The sequence below is a fragment of the Cololabis saira genome, chromosome 7 (assembly GCF_033807715.1).
Source record: "Cololabis saira isolate AMF1-May2022 chromosome 7, fColSai1.1, whole genome shotgun sequence".
Lineage (NCBI taxonomy): Eukaryota > Metazoa > Chordata > Actinopteri > Beloniformes > Belonidae > Cololabis > Cololabis saira.
This window is the reverse complement of record NC_084593.1, coordinates 46,741,989-46,756,691: the sequence shown is the minus strand read 5'-3', so window position 1 is coordinate 46,756,691 and position 14,703 is coordinate 46,741,989. Positions and strand designations below refer to the sequence as shown.

General features: G+C 45.4%; 1 protein-coding gene across 1 annotated transcript in view; it reads right to left on the bottom strand.

Moving 5' to 3' along the window:
* Nucleotides 1-14,703, bottom strand: part of enpp6 (ectonucleotide pyrophosphatase/phosphodiesterase 6) — a 58,472-nt gene that overhangs the window by 4,570 nt on the left and 39,199 nt on the right. Inside the window, 6 exon segments of the mRNA XM_061726087.1 lie at nucleotides 3,711-3,834; nucleotides 8,436-8,573; nucleotides 12,024-12,210; nucleotides 14,249-14,301; nucleotides 14,303-14,332; nucleotides 14,334-14,385. Coding sequence (XP_061582071.1) covers nucleotides 3,711-3,834; nucleotides 8,436-8,573; nucleotides 12,024-12,210; nucleotides 14,249-14,301; nucleotides 14,303-14,332; nucleotides 14,334-14,385 — 584 coding nt within the window.

Here is a 14,703-nt window from a genome sequence, read left to right as displayed (position 1 = left end):
AACGGCGTGCTGCCACTCACTCGCTATTTTATTGTATACTATTTATATACTTATTCTAACTTTTACTGTGACCACCAAATAATGTGGCTTTCCTGTCCTCCACATCATCTACAACATCTCTGTCTCCGTGAAAGTCAGTGTCACGGTGGCTGCTACTTCTTATCATGAAGCACAAACAGGCTGCAGGAAGCCACTGCGCATGCTCAGTAGGCTCATCCATATGCATTTATGGGCGTGTACAGGGCGGGGATTCAGCTACGCAGCCTTCCAGCTGGACTGTGATTCATAAAGGAACGTTGCGTGCAAATCTGCGTGCACATGGTTTTATAGATCCGGATTTTTTTTTGCGCCCGGCATTTTCGGCTTTTGAGCGTACGTGCACTTTTAGTATGACTCCTACGCAGTCCATTTTAAATGAGGCCCCTGGTCCAGGAATGCTAGAATAAGTGCAGTGTTGTAGGGGCCAAGGGTGGCACGGTGATGGAGGACGCCGTGGTGATTGATGGCAGCACACATTGTTATGTTCCCTCCACGTTGGCCAGGGACCTCTGTGATGGCACGCTGGCCGATGATATTCCTCCCTCGGCGCCTTCTTTTTACAAGGTTGAACCCCGCTTCATCAATGAATATGAATTCAATGGCAAATTGCTGATTGCATATTGCACAACAGCCTTTGGAGTTTAGAAATGTGATTGACTGTGTGTTCTGTGTGATCAGCAAGAGAGGGAATTCAGGAAGAGTGTGCAGGGTATTGGGAATTGTCTGTAGTGTTGTGAGAAATGTGTGGTATGGAATGGGAATTTGAGTCTAGAGCAGTAAATGTCCTTGGAGTTCAGCAGGATTGGTTCAGCCACCTGAAACATGAGTTTCAGGTTGTGCACATTGTGTCTGATGTTCCAATAAATGTGTTTAAACAATTGTGAAAAACTGTAATACTACACCTTACACTTACACTTTATTACTAAAGTTTATACTTGCACTTTAATATATGTTTTACTTCTTTGTGCCATATAGTACTAATACTTAGTATATCTTCATCCAAGTATAGAATAAGGTCAAGTTGTTGACAGGTACTTTAATAAACTCAAATGTGGACTAGACGTATATACCTGGTACACTAGTAGTATGAGTGTACTTTTCTAAAGTTAAAATAACATTATCATATACTTACAGTATACTTTTATAAACTTAAAAATGTTCCAATTTAGTCAGAAGTATTAAGTTAGTATATTTTCCAGTACACTACAAGTATTTGGTCCATAGTATTCTTGCTATTAGGGATCCGATCCGCGGATCGAAAATATGCTGTGATCCCGCCAGAAAACCCGGATCGGATCAGATCACAGTTCAGGGGAAAACTGCGATACTGGCACTCCATTCCAAAAGTCCGCTCCAGCTTTTCCATCCAGCACTTGCTTCTCACAAGCGAGGAAGAAAGGAGAGGGGAGGGGGAGCATAAAGGCTGAATTATGGTTCTGCGTTACACCAACGCAGAGCCTACGCCGTACCCTACGGCGTAGGCTCTGCGTTGGTGTAACGCAGAACCATAATTCAGGTTTAACATGTCAGCGGTGTGGCAATACTTTAAAGTAAAGGATGAAAAACACCCTAGGCCGGAGGTCAATGATCGACTTTGTTGTCGTTTCATCTGACCTTCGGCCGCATGTCTTGGACACTCGGGTGAAGAGAGGGGCTGAGCTGTCAACTGATCACCACCTGGTGGTGAGTTGGATGCGCTGGCGGGGGAGGAGGTTGGACAGACCGGGCAGACCCAAACGGATTGTGAGGGTCTGTTGGGAACGTCTGGCTGAGCCCTCTGTCAGGGACGTCTTCAACTCCCACCTCCGGGAGAGCTTCTCTCAGATCCCGGGGGAGGCGGGGGACATTGAGTCCGAGTGGACCATGTTCTCTGCCTCCATTGTCGACGCGGCGGCTCAAAGTTGTGGATGCAAGGTCTCCGGTGCCTGTCGTGGCGGCAACCCTAGAACCCGGTGGTGGACACCGGAAGTACAGGATGCCGTCAGACTGAAGAAGGAGTCCTACCGGGCTATGTTAGCCTGTGGGACTCCTGACGCAGTAGATAGGTACCGGCAGGCCAAGCGAGCCGCGGCTCGGGCGGTCCTGGAGGCATGGCATGGCTTGGGCATCTGTACCGGATCCTCCTGGACGCCTCCTTAGGGAGGTGTTCCAGGCATGTTCCTCCTCCCTCATGTTCCTCCTCCCTAGGGAGGTGTTCCAGGCATGTCCCTCCTCCCTAGGGAGGTGTTCCAGGCATGTTCCTCCTCCCTAGGGAGGTGTTCCAGGCATGTCCCTGCTCCCTAGGGAGGTGTTCCAGGCATGTCCCTGCTCCCTAGGGAGGTGTTCCAGGCATGTCCCTCCTCCCTAGGGAGGTGTTCCAGGCATGTCCCTGCTCCCTAGGGAGGTGTTCCAGGCATGTCCCACCGGGAGGAAACCCCGGGGACGACCCAGGACACGACCCAGGACACGCTGGAGAGACTATGTCTCTCGGCTGGCCTGGGAACGCCTTGGACTCCCCCCGGAAGAGCCCGGAGGAAGAGATGGAGGAAGAGCTGGAGGAAGAACTGGAGGAAGAGCGGGAGGAAGAGATGGAGGAAGAGCTGGAGGAAGAACTGGAGGAAGAGATGGAGGAAGAGCTGGAGGAAGAACTGGAGGAAGAGATGGAGGAAGAGATGATGAAGTGTCTGGGGTGAAGGAAGTCTGGGCATCTCTGTTGAGACTGCTGCCCTCACGACCCGGGAACGGATAAGCGGAAGAAGATGAGTGAGTGAGTGAGTGAGTGAGTGAGTGAGTGAGTGAGTGAGTGAGTGAGTGAGTGAGTGAGTGAGTGAGTGAGTGAGTGAGTGAGTGAGTGAGTGAGTGAGTGAGTGAGTGAGTGAGTGAGTGAGTGAGTGAGCGTCACAGCGCGGCACGGTGAAATTAAAAAGGTTTAATTCAGGCAGGCGCGGCGCTAACGCCGCGGCAGTCCGCTCCAGCTCGGCAGCAGAGCGGGCCGCAGAAAAGATTGTAAAGTTTTATGTGCTTGATGACCAGGGGCCTCATTTATAAAGCTCGCTTGCGCAGAAAACAAGGCATGAAAGATGTGCAAGCCACCTTCTACGCAAAGGTTGGGATTTAAAAAAAACGGAAAAATGTGTGTATCCCTACGCCAACCCTGACCCTAGCGCACGAACATTTTGAAGATATGGGGAACTGGCGACACAGACGGTGAGGTGGTGAAATGAAGCCAGATTCATGTCATACTGTTGATGTCATCACATATCAGACTTATAGATCCATGAACCACCAAGCCGGTGTTCTGCCGAGCTGTCCTACCTCGGGAGAAAATACTACCGTACGATCCCCGTTTCTTTTATCAGTTTCTTTTTTTTCAAAGGCTTTTTCATGCAAATAGATGATTTAACAGCAGGAAGTCACAATGTGCTTCACTTAGATCTGTGTGTACGACGCTTCGGCGGAAGAAATAAAACCGTCAGATCACGCTTCCACATAGATACATGTTGATGTCTATGCGTGATATGACGGGGTGTTTTCATCTGTCAAATCATCCTACCTGCCAATATCTATGTGGAAGCGTGTTTGACAAATACAATCATCATGTAGCTTGCATTGACCATTAATGGTAGAATGTGGGCGTGTAGAGGGCGGGGTATGAGGCGAATTCACCTTCCCAGGTGTCACGTGATCTTTACCTGGTCCAGCAGCCAAGAAGAACCCTCTCATGTCAATGAACTCGTTGTCGTAACCGTGCCAACCGTTCTGCCACCCTGACGGATCACCAGAGTTGTTCTTCCAGAACGGGAGTTTAGCCTTGTTCTGTTAACATACCACAAGAAACAAACTGACAGCTACAGCATCTGTGTCCATCCATCCATCATCCATCATCCATCATCTGTCATCCATCATCCATCCATCCATCATCTGTCATCCATCATCCATCTGTGTGTCCATCCATCCATCATCCATCATCTGTCATCCATCCATCCATCCGTGTGTCCATCCATCATCCATCCATCCATCATCCATCCATCATCCATCCATCATCCAACCATCATCCAACCATCCATCTATCCATCATCCATCATCCATCCTCTGTCATCCATCATCCATCTGTGTGTCCATCCATCCATCATCCATCATCTGTCATCCATCCATCCATCCGTGTGTCCATCCATCATCCATCCATCCATCATCCATCCATCATCCATCCATCATCCAACCATCATCCAACCATCCATCTATCCATCATCCATCATCCATCCTCTGTCATCCATCATCCATCCATCCATCCATCCGTGTGTCCATCCATCCATCCATCATCCATAATCTGTCATCCGTCATCCATCCACCATCCATCCATCCATCCATCCATCCATCCATCCATCCATCCACCATCCATCCATCCATCCATCCATCCATCCACCATCCATCCATCCATCCATCCATCCATCCATCATCCATCCATCATCCATCCATCATCCAACCATCATCCAACCATCCATCTATCCATCATCCATCCATCCATCATCCATCCTCTGTCATCCATCATCCATCCATCCATCCATCCGTGTGTCCATCCATCCATCCATCATCCATCATCCATCATCTGTCATCCGTCATCCATCCACCATCCATCCATCCATCATCCATCCATCCATCATCCATCCGTCATCCATCCATCCATCCATCATCCATCCATCCATCCGTCCTCTGTCATCTATCCATCCATCCATCCATCCGTCATCTGTCATCCATCATCCATCCATCCGTGTGTCCATCCATCCATCATCCATCCATCCATCTATCCATCATCCATCCATCATCCATCCATCCATCATCCATCCATCCATCATCCATCCTCTGTCATCCATCATCCATCCATCCATCCATCCGTGTGTCCATCCATCCATCCATCATCCATCATCTGTCATCCGTCATCCATCCACCATCCATCCATCCATCCATCCATCATCCATCCATCCATCATCCATCCGTCATCCATCCATCCATCCATCATCCATGCATCCATCCGTCCTCTGTCATCTATCCATCCATCCATCCATCCATCCGTCATCTGTCATCCATCATCCATCCATCCATCCATCCGTGTGTCCATCCATCCATCATCCATCCATCCATCTATCCATCATCCATCCATCCATCCATCCATCTATCCATCATCCATCCATCATCCATCCATCATCCATCCATCCATCCATCATCCATCCATCATCCATCCATCCATCCATCCATCCGTCATCCATCCATCCATCATCCATCCATCCATCCATCCGTGTGTCCATCCATCCATCCATCATCCATCCATCCATCCATCCATCCATCATCCATCCATCCATCCATCATCTATCCATCATCCATCCATCATCCATCCATCCATCCATCCATCTATCCATCATCCATCCATCATCCATCCATCCATCCATCCATCCGTCATCTGTCATCCGTCATCCATCCATCCATCATCCATCCATCCATCCATCCGTGTGTCCATCCATCCATCCATCCATCCATCCATCATCCATCCATCCATCATCCATCCATCATCTATCCATCATCCATCCATCATCCATCCATCATCCATCCATCATCCATCCATCATCCATCCATCCATCATCCATCCATCATCCAACCATCCATCTATCATCCATCATCCATCCATCCATCATCCATCATCCATCATCCATCCATCCATCATCCATCCATCATCCAACCATCCATCTATCATCCATCATCCATCATCCATCCATCCATCATCCATCTATCCATCATCCATCTATCCATCATCCATCCATCCATCCATCCATCCATCCATCCATCCATCCATCCATCCATCCATCAATCATCCATCATCCATCCATCCATCATCCATCATCCATCATCCATCATCCATCATCCATCCATCCATCATCCATCATCCATCCATCCATCCATCCATCATCCATCATCCATCATCCATCATCCATCCATCCATCATCCATCATCCATCATCCATCCATCCATCATCCATCCATCATCCAACCATCCATCTATCATCCATCATCCATCCATCCATCATCCATCATCCATCCATCCATCCATCCATCATCCATCTATCCATCATCCATCCATCCATCCATCCATCCATCCATCCATCCATCCATCCATCCATCCATCAATCATCCATCATCCATCCATCCATCATCCATCATCCATCATCCATCCATCCATCATCCATCATCCATCATCCATCATCCATCCATCCATCCATCCATCCATCCATCAGAAAGGTCACTTACAGAATCAGACAAACATGGTGTGATGGTGATGAGTCCTCAGGTGGGACCAGTGTTGTGTCTGTGCCGTGTGGGTTCAGCTGTTCTACACAGCTGCAAACAGGTTGGTGTCTGTCCAACTGTTATTCTGTCTAAAGAGCACTAAGCTCTGTTCTGTAGAACTGCTGTACTGCAGCCTCTATGTGTCACTTCTGCACTGAAAAGATCAACGTTTTGACACTTTCGCATGCAAAAGTTAATGAAATATTTCACTAAGTCCAACGCACAAAGTTTTTCTGTCTGAACCAATCAGATGAAGGGTGGGTGCGCTTTTTGGCGTCTAGCGTCGCCACGGTAACACTTTTGGAAGAGAAAAGTAATGCGCGTTGTCGCAGGATCTAGACGCATATTTTGATGTAAAACACACCTGGGGGCACGTTACGGTTCAGACTGCATTAATTGTCGAAGGAATGGCATAAATTGCGCCAGAATTACACGATTAATTCAAAATAGCAGACTTCCTGTTGGGTTTCGGCCATGGCACCAAGAGACTTTTCTTTAAGCTGTGACATGATACAGGTGTGTACCGATTTTCGTGCATGTACGTCAAACCGTATTGTGGGGCTTGAGGCACAAAGTTTTCTAGGGGGCGCTGTTGAGACATTAGGCCACGCCCATTAATGCAAAACATTAAATACCAAATTTTCGCCAGGCCTGGCTTGGTGCAAAATTTGGTGACTTTTGGGGCACGTTTAGGGGGGAAAAAGGCCCTCATTCGTCAGAAGAAAGAAAGAAAGAAAGAAAGAAAGAAAGAAAGAAAGAAAGAAAGAAAGAAAGAAAGAAAGAAAGAAAGAAAGAAAGAAAGAAAGAAAGAAAGAAAGAAAGAAAGAAAGAAAGAAAGAAAGAAAGAAAGAAAGAAAGAAAGAAAGAAAGAAAGAAAGAAAGAAAGAAAGAATAATAAAAATTCCTACAGATACAATAGGGCCTTCGCACTCGTCAGTGCTCGGGCCATAAAAGTCCAGCGAGCATTACATCTTTCTTTCTTTCTTTCTTTGTTCATCATTAAAGATTGTAATCTAGACGGCTGAACGTGTCTTGTTTCCTAAAGATGTTTTTCTGCTTCCATCCAGAAGGTCTTCTCAATGAAGAAGGTTCTTATCATTTTAACATTAAACATTCAACATTCAACAGATCTGCTGTCTGTAGTGAACAGAACGTCTGGGATTCGGGTTAAAAGGTTTCTAAGGCCACGTTTCCACAGAGCCGGGTATTTACAAAAACAGATATTTCCCCCTCTACGTTTTGAGAAATCCCTTCATTTCCAGGAACCTGCATAAATATCTGTTAAGGTGCTACGAGCAGCCAAACCTACAGGGGGCAGTGTAACGAGAAGATAAAGTCATGCTAGCCAATCAGAATCCTGGAAAAAAAACATCAACAAATGACACGAGTAACTTCCAGTTACTTCCAAGATGAACCAGAGTCTTTGGTTTGGAGTGACAGAGAAGTGGAGTTACTTTTAAGTGTGACTTTAGAATATAAAACAGGTAAAATACAAGAAAATATTGACGGTTATAAACTAATTGTAAACACAGGTCGCACACATGACTTTGCACTGCAAAAACTCAACATCTTACCAGGAATATTTGTCTTATTTCTAGTTAAAATGTCTAAAAGGGTTAAACAAGAGTCATTACCAGATAAATAACTTGTTATTTGACAATTTTCACCTGTTTCAAGTACATTTTCACTTTTTTCCAGTGATGAGTCTTGTTTTAAGTGTAATGAGATTTTTTTGACTAAAAATGAAACATTTTAACTAGAAACAAGACAAATATTCTTGTTAAGAGAAGAAGAAGTGAAGAGTTTTTGCAGTGTGGTGACGTTTCTGTCTCATAATGTGACGTTCTGAAGCCTAAATGTCCGTTTCCCTCCGTTTACAAGCAAACGTGAAGACGGAGTTTTTAAAAATCTCCACTATGGCCGGAGTTTTCAGAAATGATCAGTTTTTGGAGACTTTGAGCTTCGGTTTCGTGTAAACGAACGTCCAAAAGGCATGAAAACACCAGCGTTGTTGCTGCGGGTAAACGGGGCCTAAAGGTGTGTGTTGTAGAGGTGAACATGGCGGTCCAGGGTTGTTGTTACCTCGATGATGAACCATCCCGGCTCTGCCACCAGCGTCAGCGGAGACACAAACCTCCCTCCTCTGTAGTGGAAGCGCTCAGGCACGTCCTCTCTGCCGTAGACGTGCACGCTGGGGACCTGAGACAACGCAGCGTACACCTGGAACCACAGGGACATGGAGCTCATGAAGCACAGACTGCGTTTCCATGCATCAATAACCCTTTTAAAACCTGAATATTAGCAATAACCCCAATTTACTCATATTTGGTTTAAAAACCTGAATATGAGCCCTGGGTTACTCCTTTTCTGCTCATGCTCTGTTCACAAGGAATCCTGGTCTTTTGAGTCCAGGAAGTTCTTATAAACACGGAGAAACCAAGACCAGGAGGAGACTAATCACTTCATAAATGTAATGAAGGATATGAACATTTCTGCATTTGTAGACGGTAGAAAGTACCGGGATAGAAGATTTACAAGAAGGTGAGCGAAAAGTTGAAGCAGCATTTGTTTTGAATTTGGATCCAGGAAGAAGAAGCAGAAATGACGGGAATTGCGTAATTCCTATTTTTTATCTTTTTTCCTCTTTTTTTCCTCTTTTTTTCCCTCTTTTCTTCCTCTTTTTTCTCTTTTTTCATATTTTTCCCATTTCTTTCCTCCTTTTTTCCTCTTTTTCTTTTTTCCTTTTTTTAATCTATTTTTTCCTTTTTCCCTTTTTCTCCCTATTTTTTCATCTCTTTTCTCTTTTTTCATCTTTTTTTCCTCTTTTTTATCTCTTTTTTCCTCTTTTTTCCTATTTTTTTCCTCTTTTTTCCCCTTTTTTTCTTTTTTTTTATCAATTTTTTTCCTTTTTCCGTCTCTTTTTTCATCTTTTTTTTAATCTTTTTTTCATCTCTTTTTTTCCTCTTTTTTTCCCTTTTTTCCAGGAAGTTCTTAAACACGGAGAAACCAAGACCAGGAGGAGACTAATCACTTCATAAATGTAATGAAGGATATGAACATTTCTGCATTTGTAGACGGTACAAAGTACCGGGATAGAAGATTTAAAAGAAGGTGAGGGAATTGCGAATTGCGTCATGACGTTCTCCATGCGTCGCTGGTTTGATCCAGATATCCAGAATGATTAATTACCATGTAAACGGAATATTCTGAATGTTTCAGTAAGCGGAAAATTAGCAATAACCCCTATTTTGACTGCATGTTAACTGTGGCAGGCTGGAGGAGCAGCACCTCAGGTTGATGGGTCACAGGTGTGTCCCATCAACCTCTCCACCCGTCCTGCCTTCATAAGGCGTGGCTCTGCTGGGAGGAGAGGCTGCTGTTGGAGAAGCTGCTTGTGCACGTGTGGCGGTGTATTCCAAAATAAAGGGTTCTTGCACAAAACCCCGTGTCCTCGCTATCCTGTCGGTCGGGCCCCCGTAGCGCTCGCCCTGCTACATAAATGTAGTCCATGATGACGTCAGCTCCAGCAAACGAATAACAGCTTACAGCTTTTCACTGGATAAAACCGCACACTCACACAGCAGCGCTGCCTTAGTGCTGCACAGGAGCAGCTTCTGATGCACCTTCATCCTACACTGCAAAAACTCTCAATCTTAACAAGAATATTTGTCTTATTTCTAGTTAAAATGTCTCATTTTTAGTCAAGAAAATCTCATTACACTTAAAACAAGACTCATCACTGGAAAAAAGTGAAAATTTACTTGAAACAGGTGAAAATTGTCAAATAACAAGTTATTTATTTTTATTTTTGACTAAAAATGAGACATTTTAACTAGAAATAAGACAAATATTCCTGATAAGATGTTGAGTTTTTGCAGTGCAGCGTCACGAGTGCGACCTGTGTTTACAATTAGTTTATAACCGTCAATATTTTCTTGTATTTTACCTGTTTTATATTCTAACGTCACACTTAAAAGTAACTCCACTTCTCTGTCACTCCAAACCAAAGACTCTCGTTCATCTTGGAAGTAACTGGAAGTTACTCGTGTCATTTGTTGATGTTTTTTTCCAGGATTCTGACTGGCTAGCATGACTTTATCTTCTCGTTACACTGCCCCCTGTAGGTTTGGCTGCTCATAGCACATTAACAGATATTTATGCAGGTTCCTGGAAATGATGAGATTTTTCAACGTAGAGGGGGAAATATCTGTTTTTGTAAATACCCGGCTACGTGGAAACGTTCCCCATTCACTGGGGCCGACAACTTTCTCATGCTCCTCCATTTCCACCCCTCTTCTCCGCTAACCCCCCGCCCCCCCCCCATCACCAGCGTAGCTCACACAGGGACAGCCAATCAGTGCCCACCTCAAGGTGGGACTGACCGTTGTTTTCCGTCCCTAACAACTCAAGCACAAAGATTTCCCAATAAAGGCAACTCGCAAACAGAAAAAGTAAAGTTAGAGATTAAAAAATTGATTAAACGATTAAAAAAAATAACGCGCTAAATTAGCCTGTAATGAATTTATCGCAATTAAAGCGCTAATTTGACACCCCTTGTTTAAGTACAGATGTTTTTAGTAGCTCTAGACCAGGGGTCGGCAACCCGCGGCTCTTTAGCGCCGCCCTAGTGGCTCCTGGAGCTTTTTCAGCTTTTTTTTTCCCTTTTTTTCTTATTTTTTCCTTTTTTCTTTTTTTTTCCTTTTTTCTTTTTTTCTTCCTTTTTCCTTTCCTTTTTAATCTTGACATTTTGACTTTTTTCTCAAAATTTTGACTTTTTCCTCAACATTTCAACTTTTTTCTCGACATTTCGACTTTATTCTGAAATTGTATTTCAACATTAATCTCGACATTTAGACTTTTTTCTCGAAATTTTGACTATTTCCTCGACATTTCGACTTTTTTCTCAAGATTGTACTTCAAAATTAATATTTTTTCTCGACATTTTGACTTTTTTTCTCGAAGAGCATAATAACTCCCCCAGTTCTAACTAATATAGACACATGCAGCATGTGTTTGCCTTCATTCTAAGGCTGATACAGACATATTTGTTTTTTGTGTTTTTTGGTCCAATATGGCTCTTTCAACATATTGGGTTGTCAACCGCTGGTGTAGAAACACACTTGAAGTTAAGGACAAGATCATGATCAGTAACAGGTGTGACTCCAAGATCATTGAGGCCTTTTGGAAAAAAAACCTGTTGGCAGGAAGTGTAAATAGGAGTTGAGCTGAACTCAGATGTCCCGGTCTGTGCTGGTAATATGAGTGCTCTGAAAGGTGTCTGCAAGTCAAATGTATTATTATTATTATAATTATTATTACTTTCTTTACTTTTCGTATATATTTGTGCCAGTTTTCTCATTATTAACTTGGATCTCCTACACAGATGGAATGGACGTGTGTTTCTGTCATCTCAGCCCCCACCGCCCCCCCGACTTTTTCTGTTAACAAGAGTTTCCTCCCCAACTGTCGCCTCTTTATTCCCGTGAGGACATATGGGTTCTGTTGGGTTGGGTTATGAATCAATTAGAATAACATGAATTTTGAGGGATTGAAATGGAATATAAATGGGTGACAATAACTTGGGCTTAACTGGAGTATTTGGACTGGACTGTGTCTAAGTGGACTGGTAATGAGGTGGTTCTGTTGTTCTGCTGCGTGCTGGTGCTTCACCTGCTGGTACTTGTTAGTTTTGGGCCACATGCTGACCACCGGTCCCCGGTCCATCATCTTCTCCAGGTCCGACATCTGGATGTACCGGTCCAGCTCCACCACCTTCTCCATCCACGTGATCTGGGTCATCCCGTGGTCGGAGAACAGCAGCACGTTCAGCTGCTGCTCCATCCCTGAGTCCTGCAGGAAACCAAACACAACGTTCAGCTGCTGCTCCATCCCTGAGTCCTGCAGGAAACCAAACACAACGTTCAGCTGCTGCTCCATCTCTGAGTCCTGCAGGAAACCAGAAACAACGTTCAGCTGCTGCTCCATCTCTGAGTCCTGCAGGAAACCAAACACAACGTTCAGCTGCTGCTCCATCCCTGAGTCCTGCAGGAAACCAAACACAACGTTCAGCTGCTGCTCCATCCCTGAGTCCTGCAGGAAACCAGAAACACCGTTCAGCTGCTGCTCCATCCCTGAGTCCTGCAGGAAACCAAACACAACGTTCAGCTGCTGCTCCATCTCTGAGTCCTGCAGGAAACCAAACACAACGTTCAGCTGCTGCTCCATCTCTGAGTCCTGCAGGAAACCAAACACAACGTTCAGCCTGCTGCTCCATCCCTGAGTCCTGCAGGAAACCAAACACAACGTTCAGCTGCTGCTCCATCCCTGAGTCCTGCAGGAAACCAAACACAACGTTCAGCTGCTGCTCCATCTCTGAGTCCTGCAGGAAACCAGAAACACCGTTCAGCTGCTGCTCCATCCCTGAGTCCTGCAGGAAACCAGAAAACAACGTTCAGCTGCTGCTCCATCCCTGAGTCCTGCAGGAAACCAAACACAACGTTCAGCTGCTGCTCCATCTCTGAGTCCTGCAGGAAACCAGAAACACCGTTCAGCTGCTGCTCCATCCCTGAGTCCTGCAGGAAACCAAACACAACGTTCAGCTGCTGCTCCATCTCTGAGTCCTGCAGGAAACCAGAAACACCGTTCAGCTGCTGCTCCATCCCTGAGTCCTGCAGGAAACCAGAAACAACGTTCAGGTTCATTAAACCTTGTACTGTCTTTGGGTCAAAATCACCTCATTCTCCTGTTCCTTCTTTTCCTCCTACTCTCTCCTTCCTTCTCCCTTCTCTTTTCTCCCTTCCTTCCTTCCTTCCTTCCCCACATCCTTATCCCTTCCTTCTTCATTCTTCCTTCCTTCCTTCCTTCCTTCCTTCCTTCCTTCCTTCCTTCCTTCCTTCCTTCCTTCCTTCCTTCCTTCCTTCCTTCCTTCCTTCCTTCCTTCCTTCCTTCCTTCCTTCTTTTCTCCCTTCCTTCCTTCTTCTTTCTTTTTCCTCCCTTCCTTCCTTCTTTCTTTCTTTCTTTCTTCTTTCTTTCTTTCTTTCTTTCTTTTCTTTCTTTCTTTCTTTCTTTCTTTCTTTCTTTCTTTCTTTCTTTCTTCTTTCTTCCTTCCTTCCTCCCTTCTTTCCTCCCTTCTTTCCTTCCTTGCTTCCTCCCTCCCTCCCTTCCTTCCTTCTTTCCTCCCTTCTTTCTTTCTTTCTTTCTTTCTTTCTTTCTTTCTTTCTTTTCTTTCTTTCTTTCTTTTCTTTCTTTCTTTCTTTCTTTCTTTTCTTTCTTTCTTTCTTTCTTTCTTTCTTTCTTTCTTTCTTTCTTCCTCCCTACCTCCCTCCCTCCCTCCCTCCCTTCCTTCCTTCCTTCCTTCCTTCCTTCCTTCCTTCCTTCCTTCCCTCCTTCCTTCCTTCCTCCCTCCTCCCCTAGGACAGCCCGAGGGTTAGTTTCTGATGCTGGTTGTGACCCTGAGCAGGATGTTGCTGTGCTGGTACCTGGATGTTGGTGTTGAGGGTGATGTGCTGGTACCTGGATGTTGGTGTTGAGGGTGATGTGCTGGTACCTGGATGTTGGTGTTGAGGGTGATGTGCTGGTACCGGGATGTTCGGTGTTGAGGGTGATGTGCTGGTACCTGGATGTTGGTGTTGAGGGTGATGTGCTGGTACCTGGATGTTGGTGTTGAGGGTGATGTGCTGGTACCTGGATGTTGGTGTTGAGGGTGATGTGCTGGTACCTGGATGTTGGTGTTGAGGGTGATGTGCTGGTACCTGGATGTGGGTGTTGAGGGTGATGTGCTGGTACCTGGATGTTGGTGTTGAGGGTGATGTGCTGGTACCTGGATGTTGGTGTTGAGGGTGATGTGCTGGTACCTGGATGTTGGTGTTGAGGGTGATGTGCTGGTACCTGGATTGTTGGTGTTGAGGGTCTGCAGGGCCTTGTCCAGGTTCCTGACGGCTGTTCTGACCCTGAGGAGAGTCTGGACCGTAGTGATGTCCCCTCCACATCGATGTTCTCGTAGTACACCGCTGCCATGTCCGCCTGTCCGGACCTACACACACACAGTTTGGCCTGATATCGATGGTTTCATACAGTTTCTAAATAACAAATAACTTTCAAAAGGTTTTTGATAACGTTGTGTATTGTGGTTATCAGACGTCATACAAAGTAGCCTCACGTTGTCTGCTGGCTTGAATAGTTGAGATACTGGCAGCACAGAACCACATTCAGATGTTTCATCTAAAGTAAATAGGCCTTGATCAGGAGGAGCTGCAGAAACTACTCACACCAGCGAGCAACTCTCTGCTACATGGAACATGACGGTGACGACAGCAGCCCTGCCAGGTTTCTGCAGCGCTGCTGTCACTGA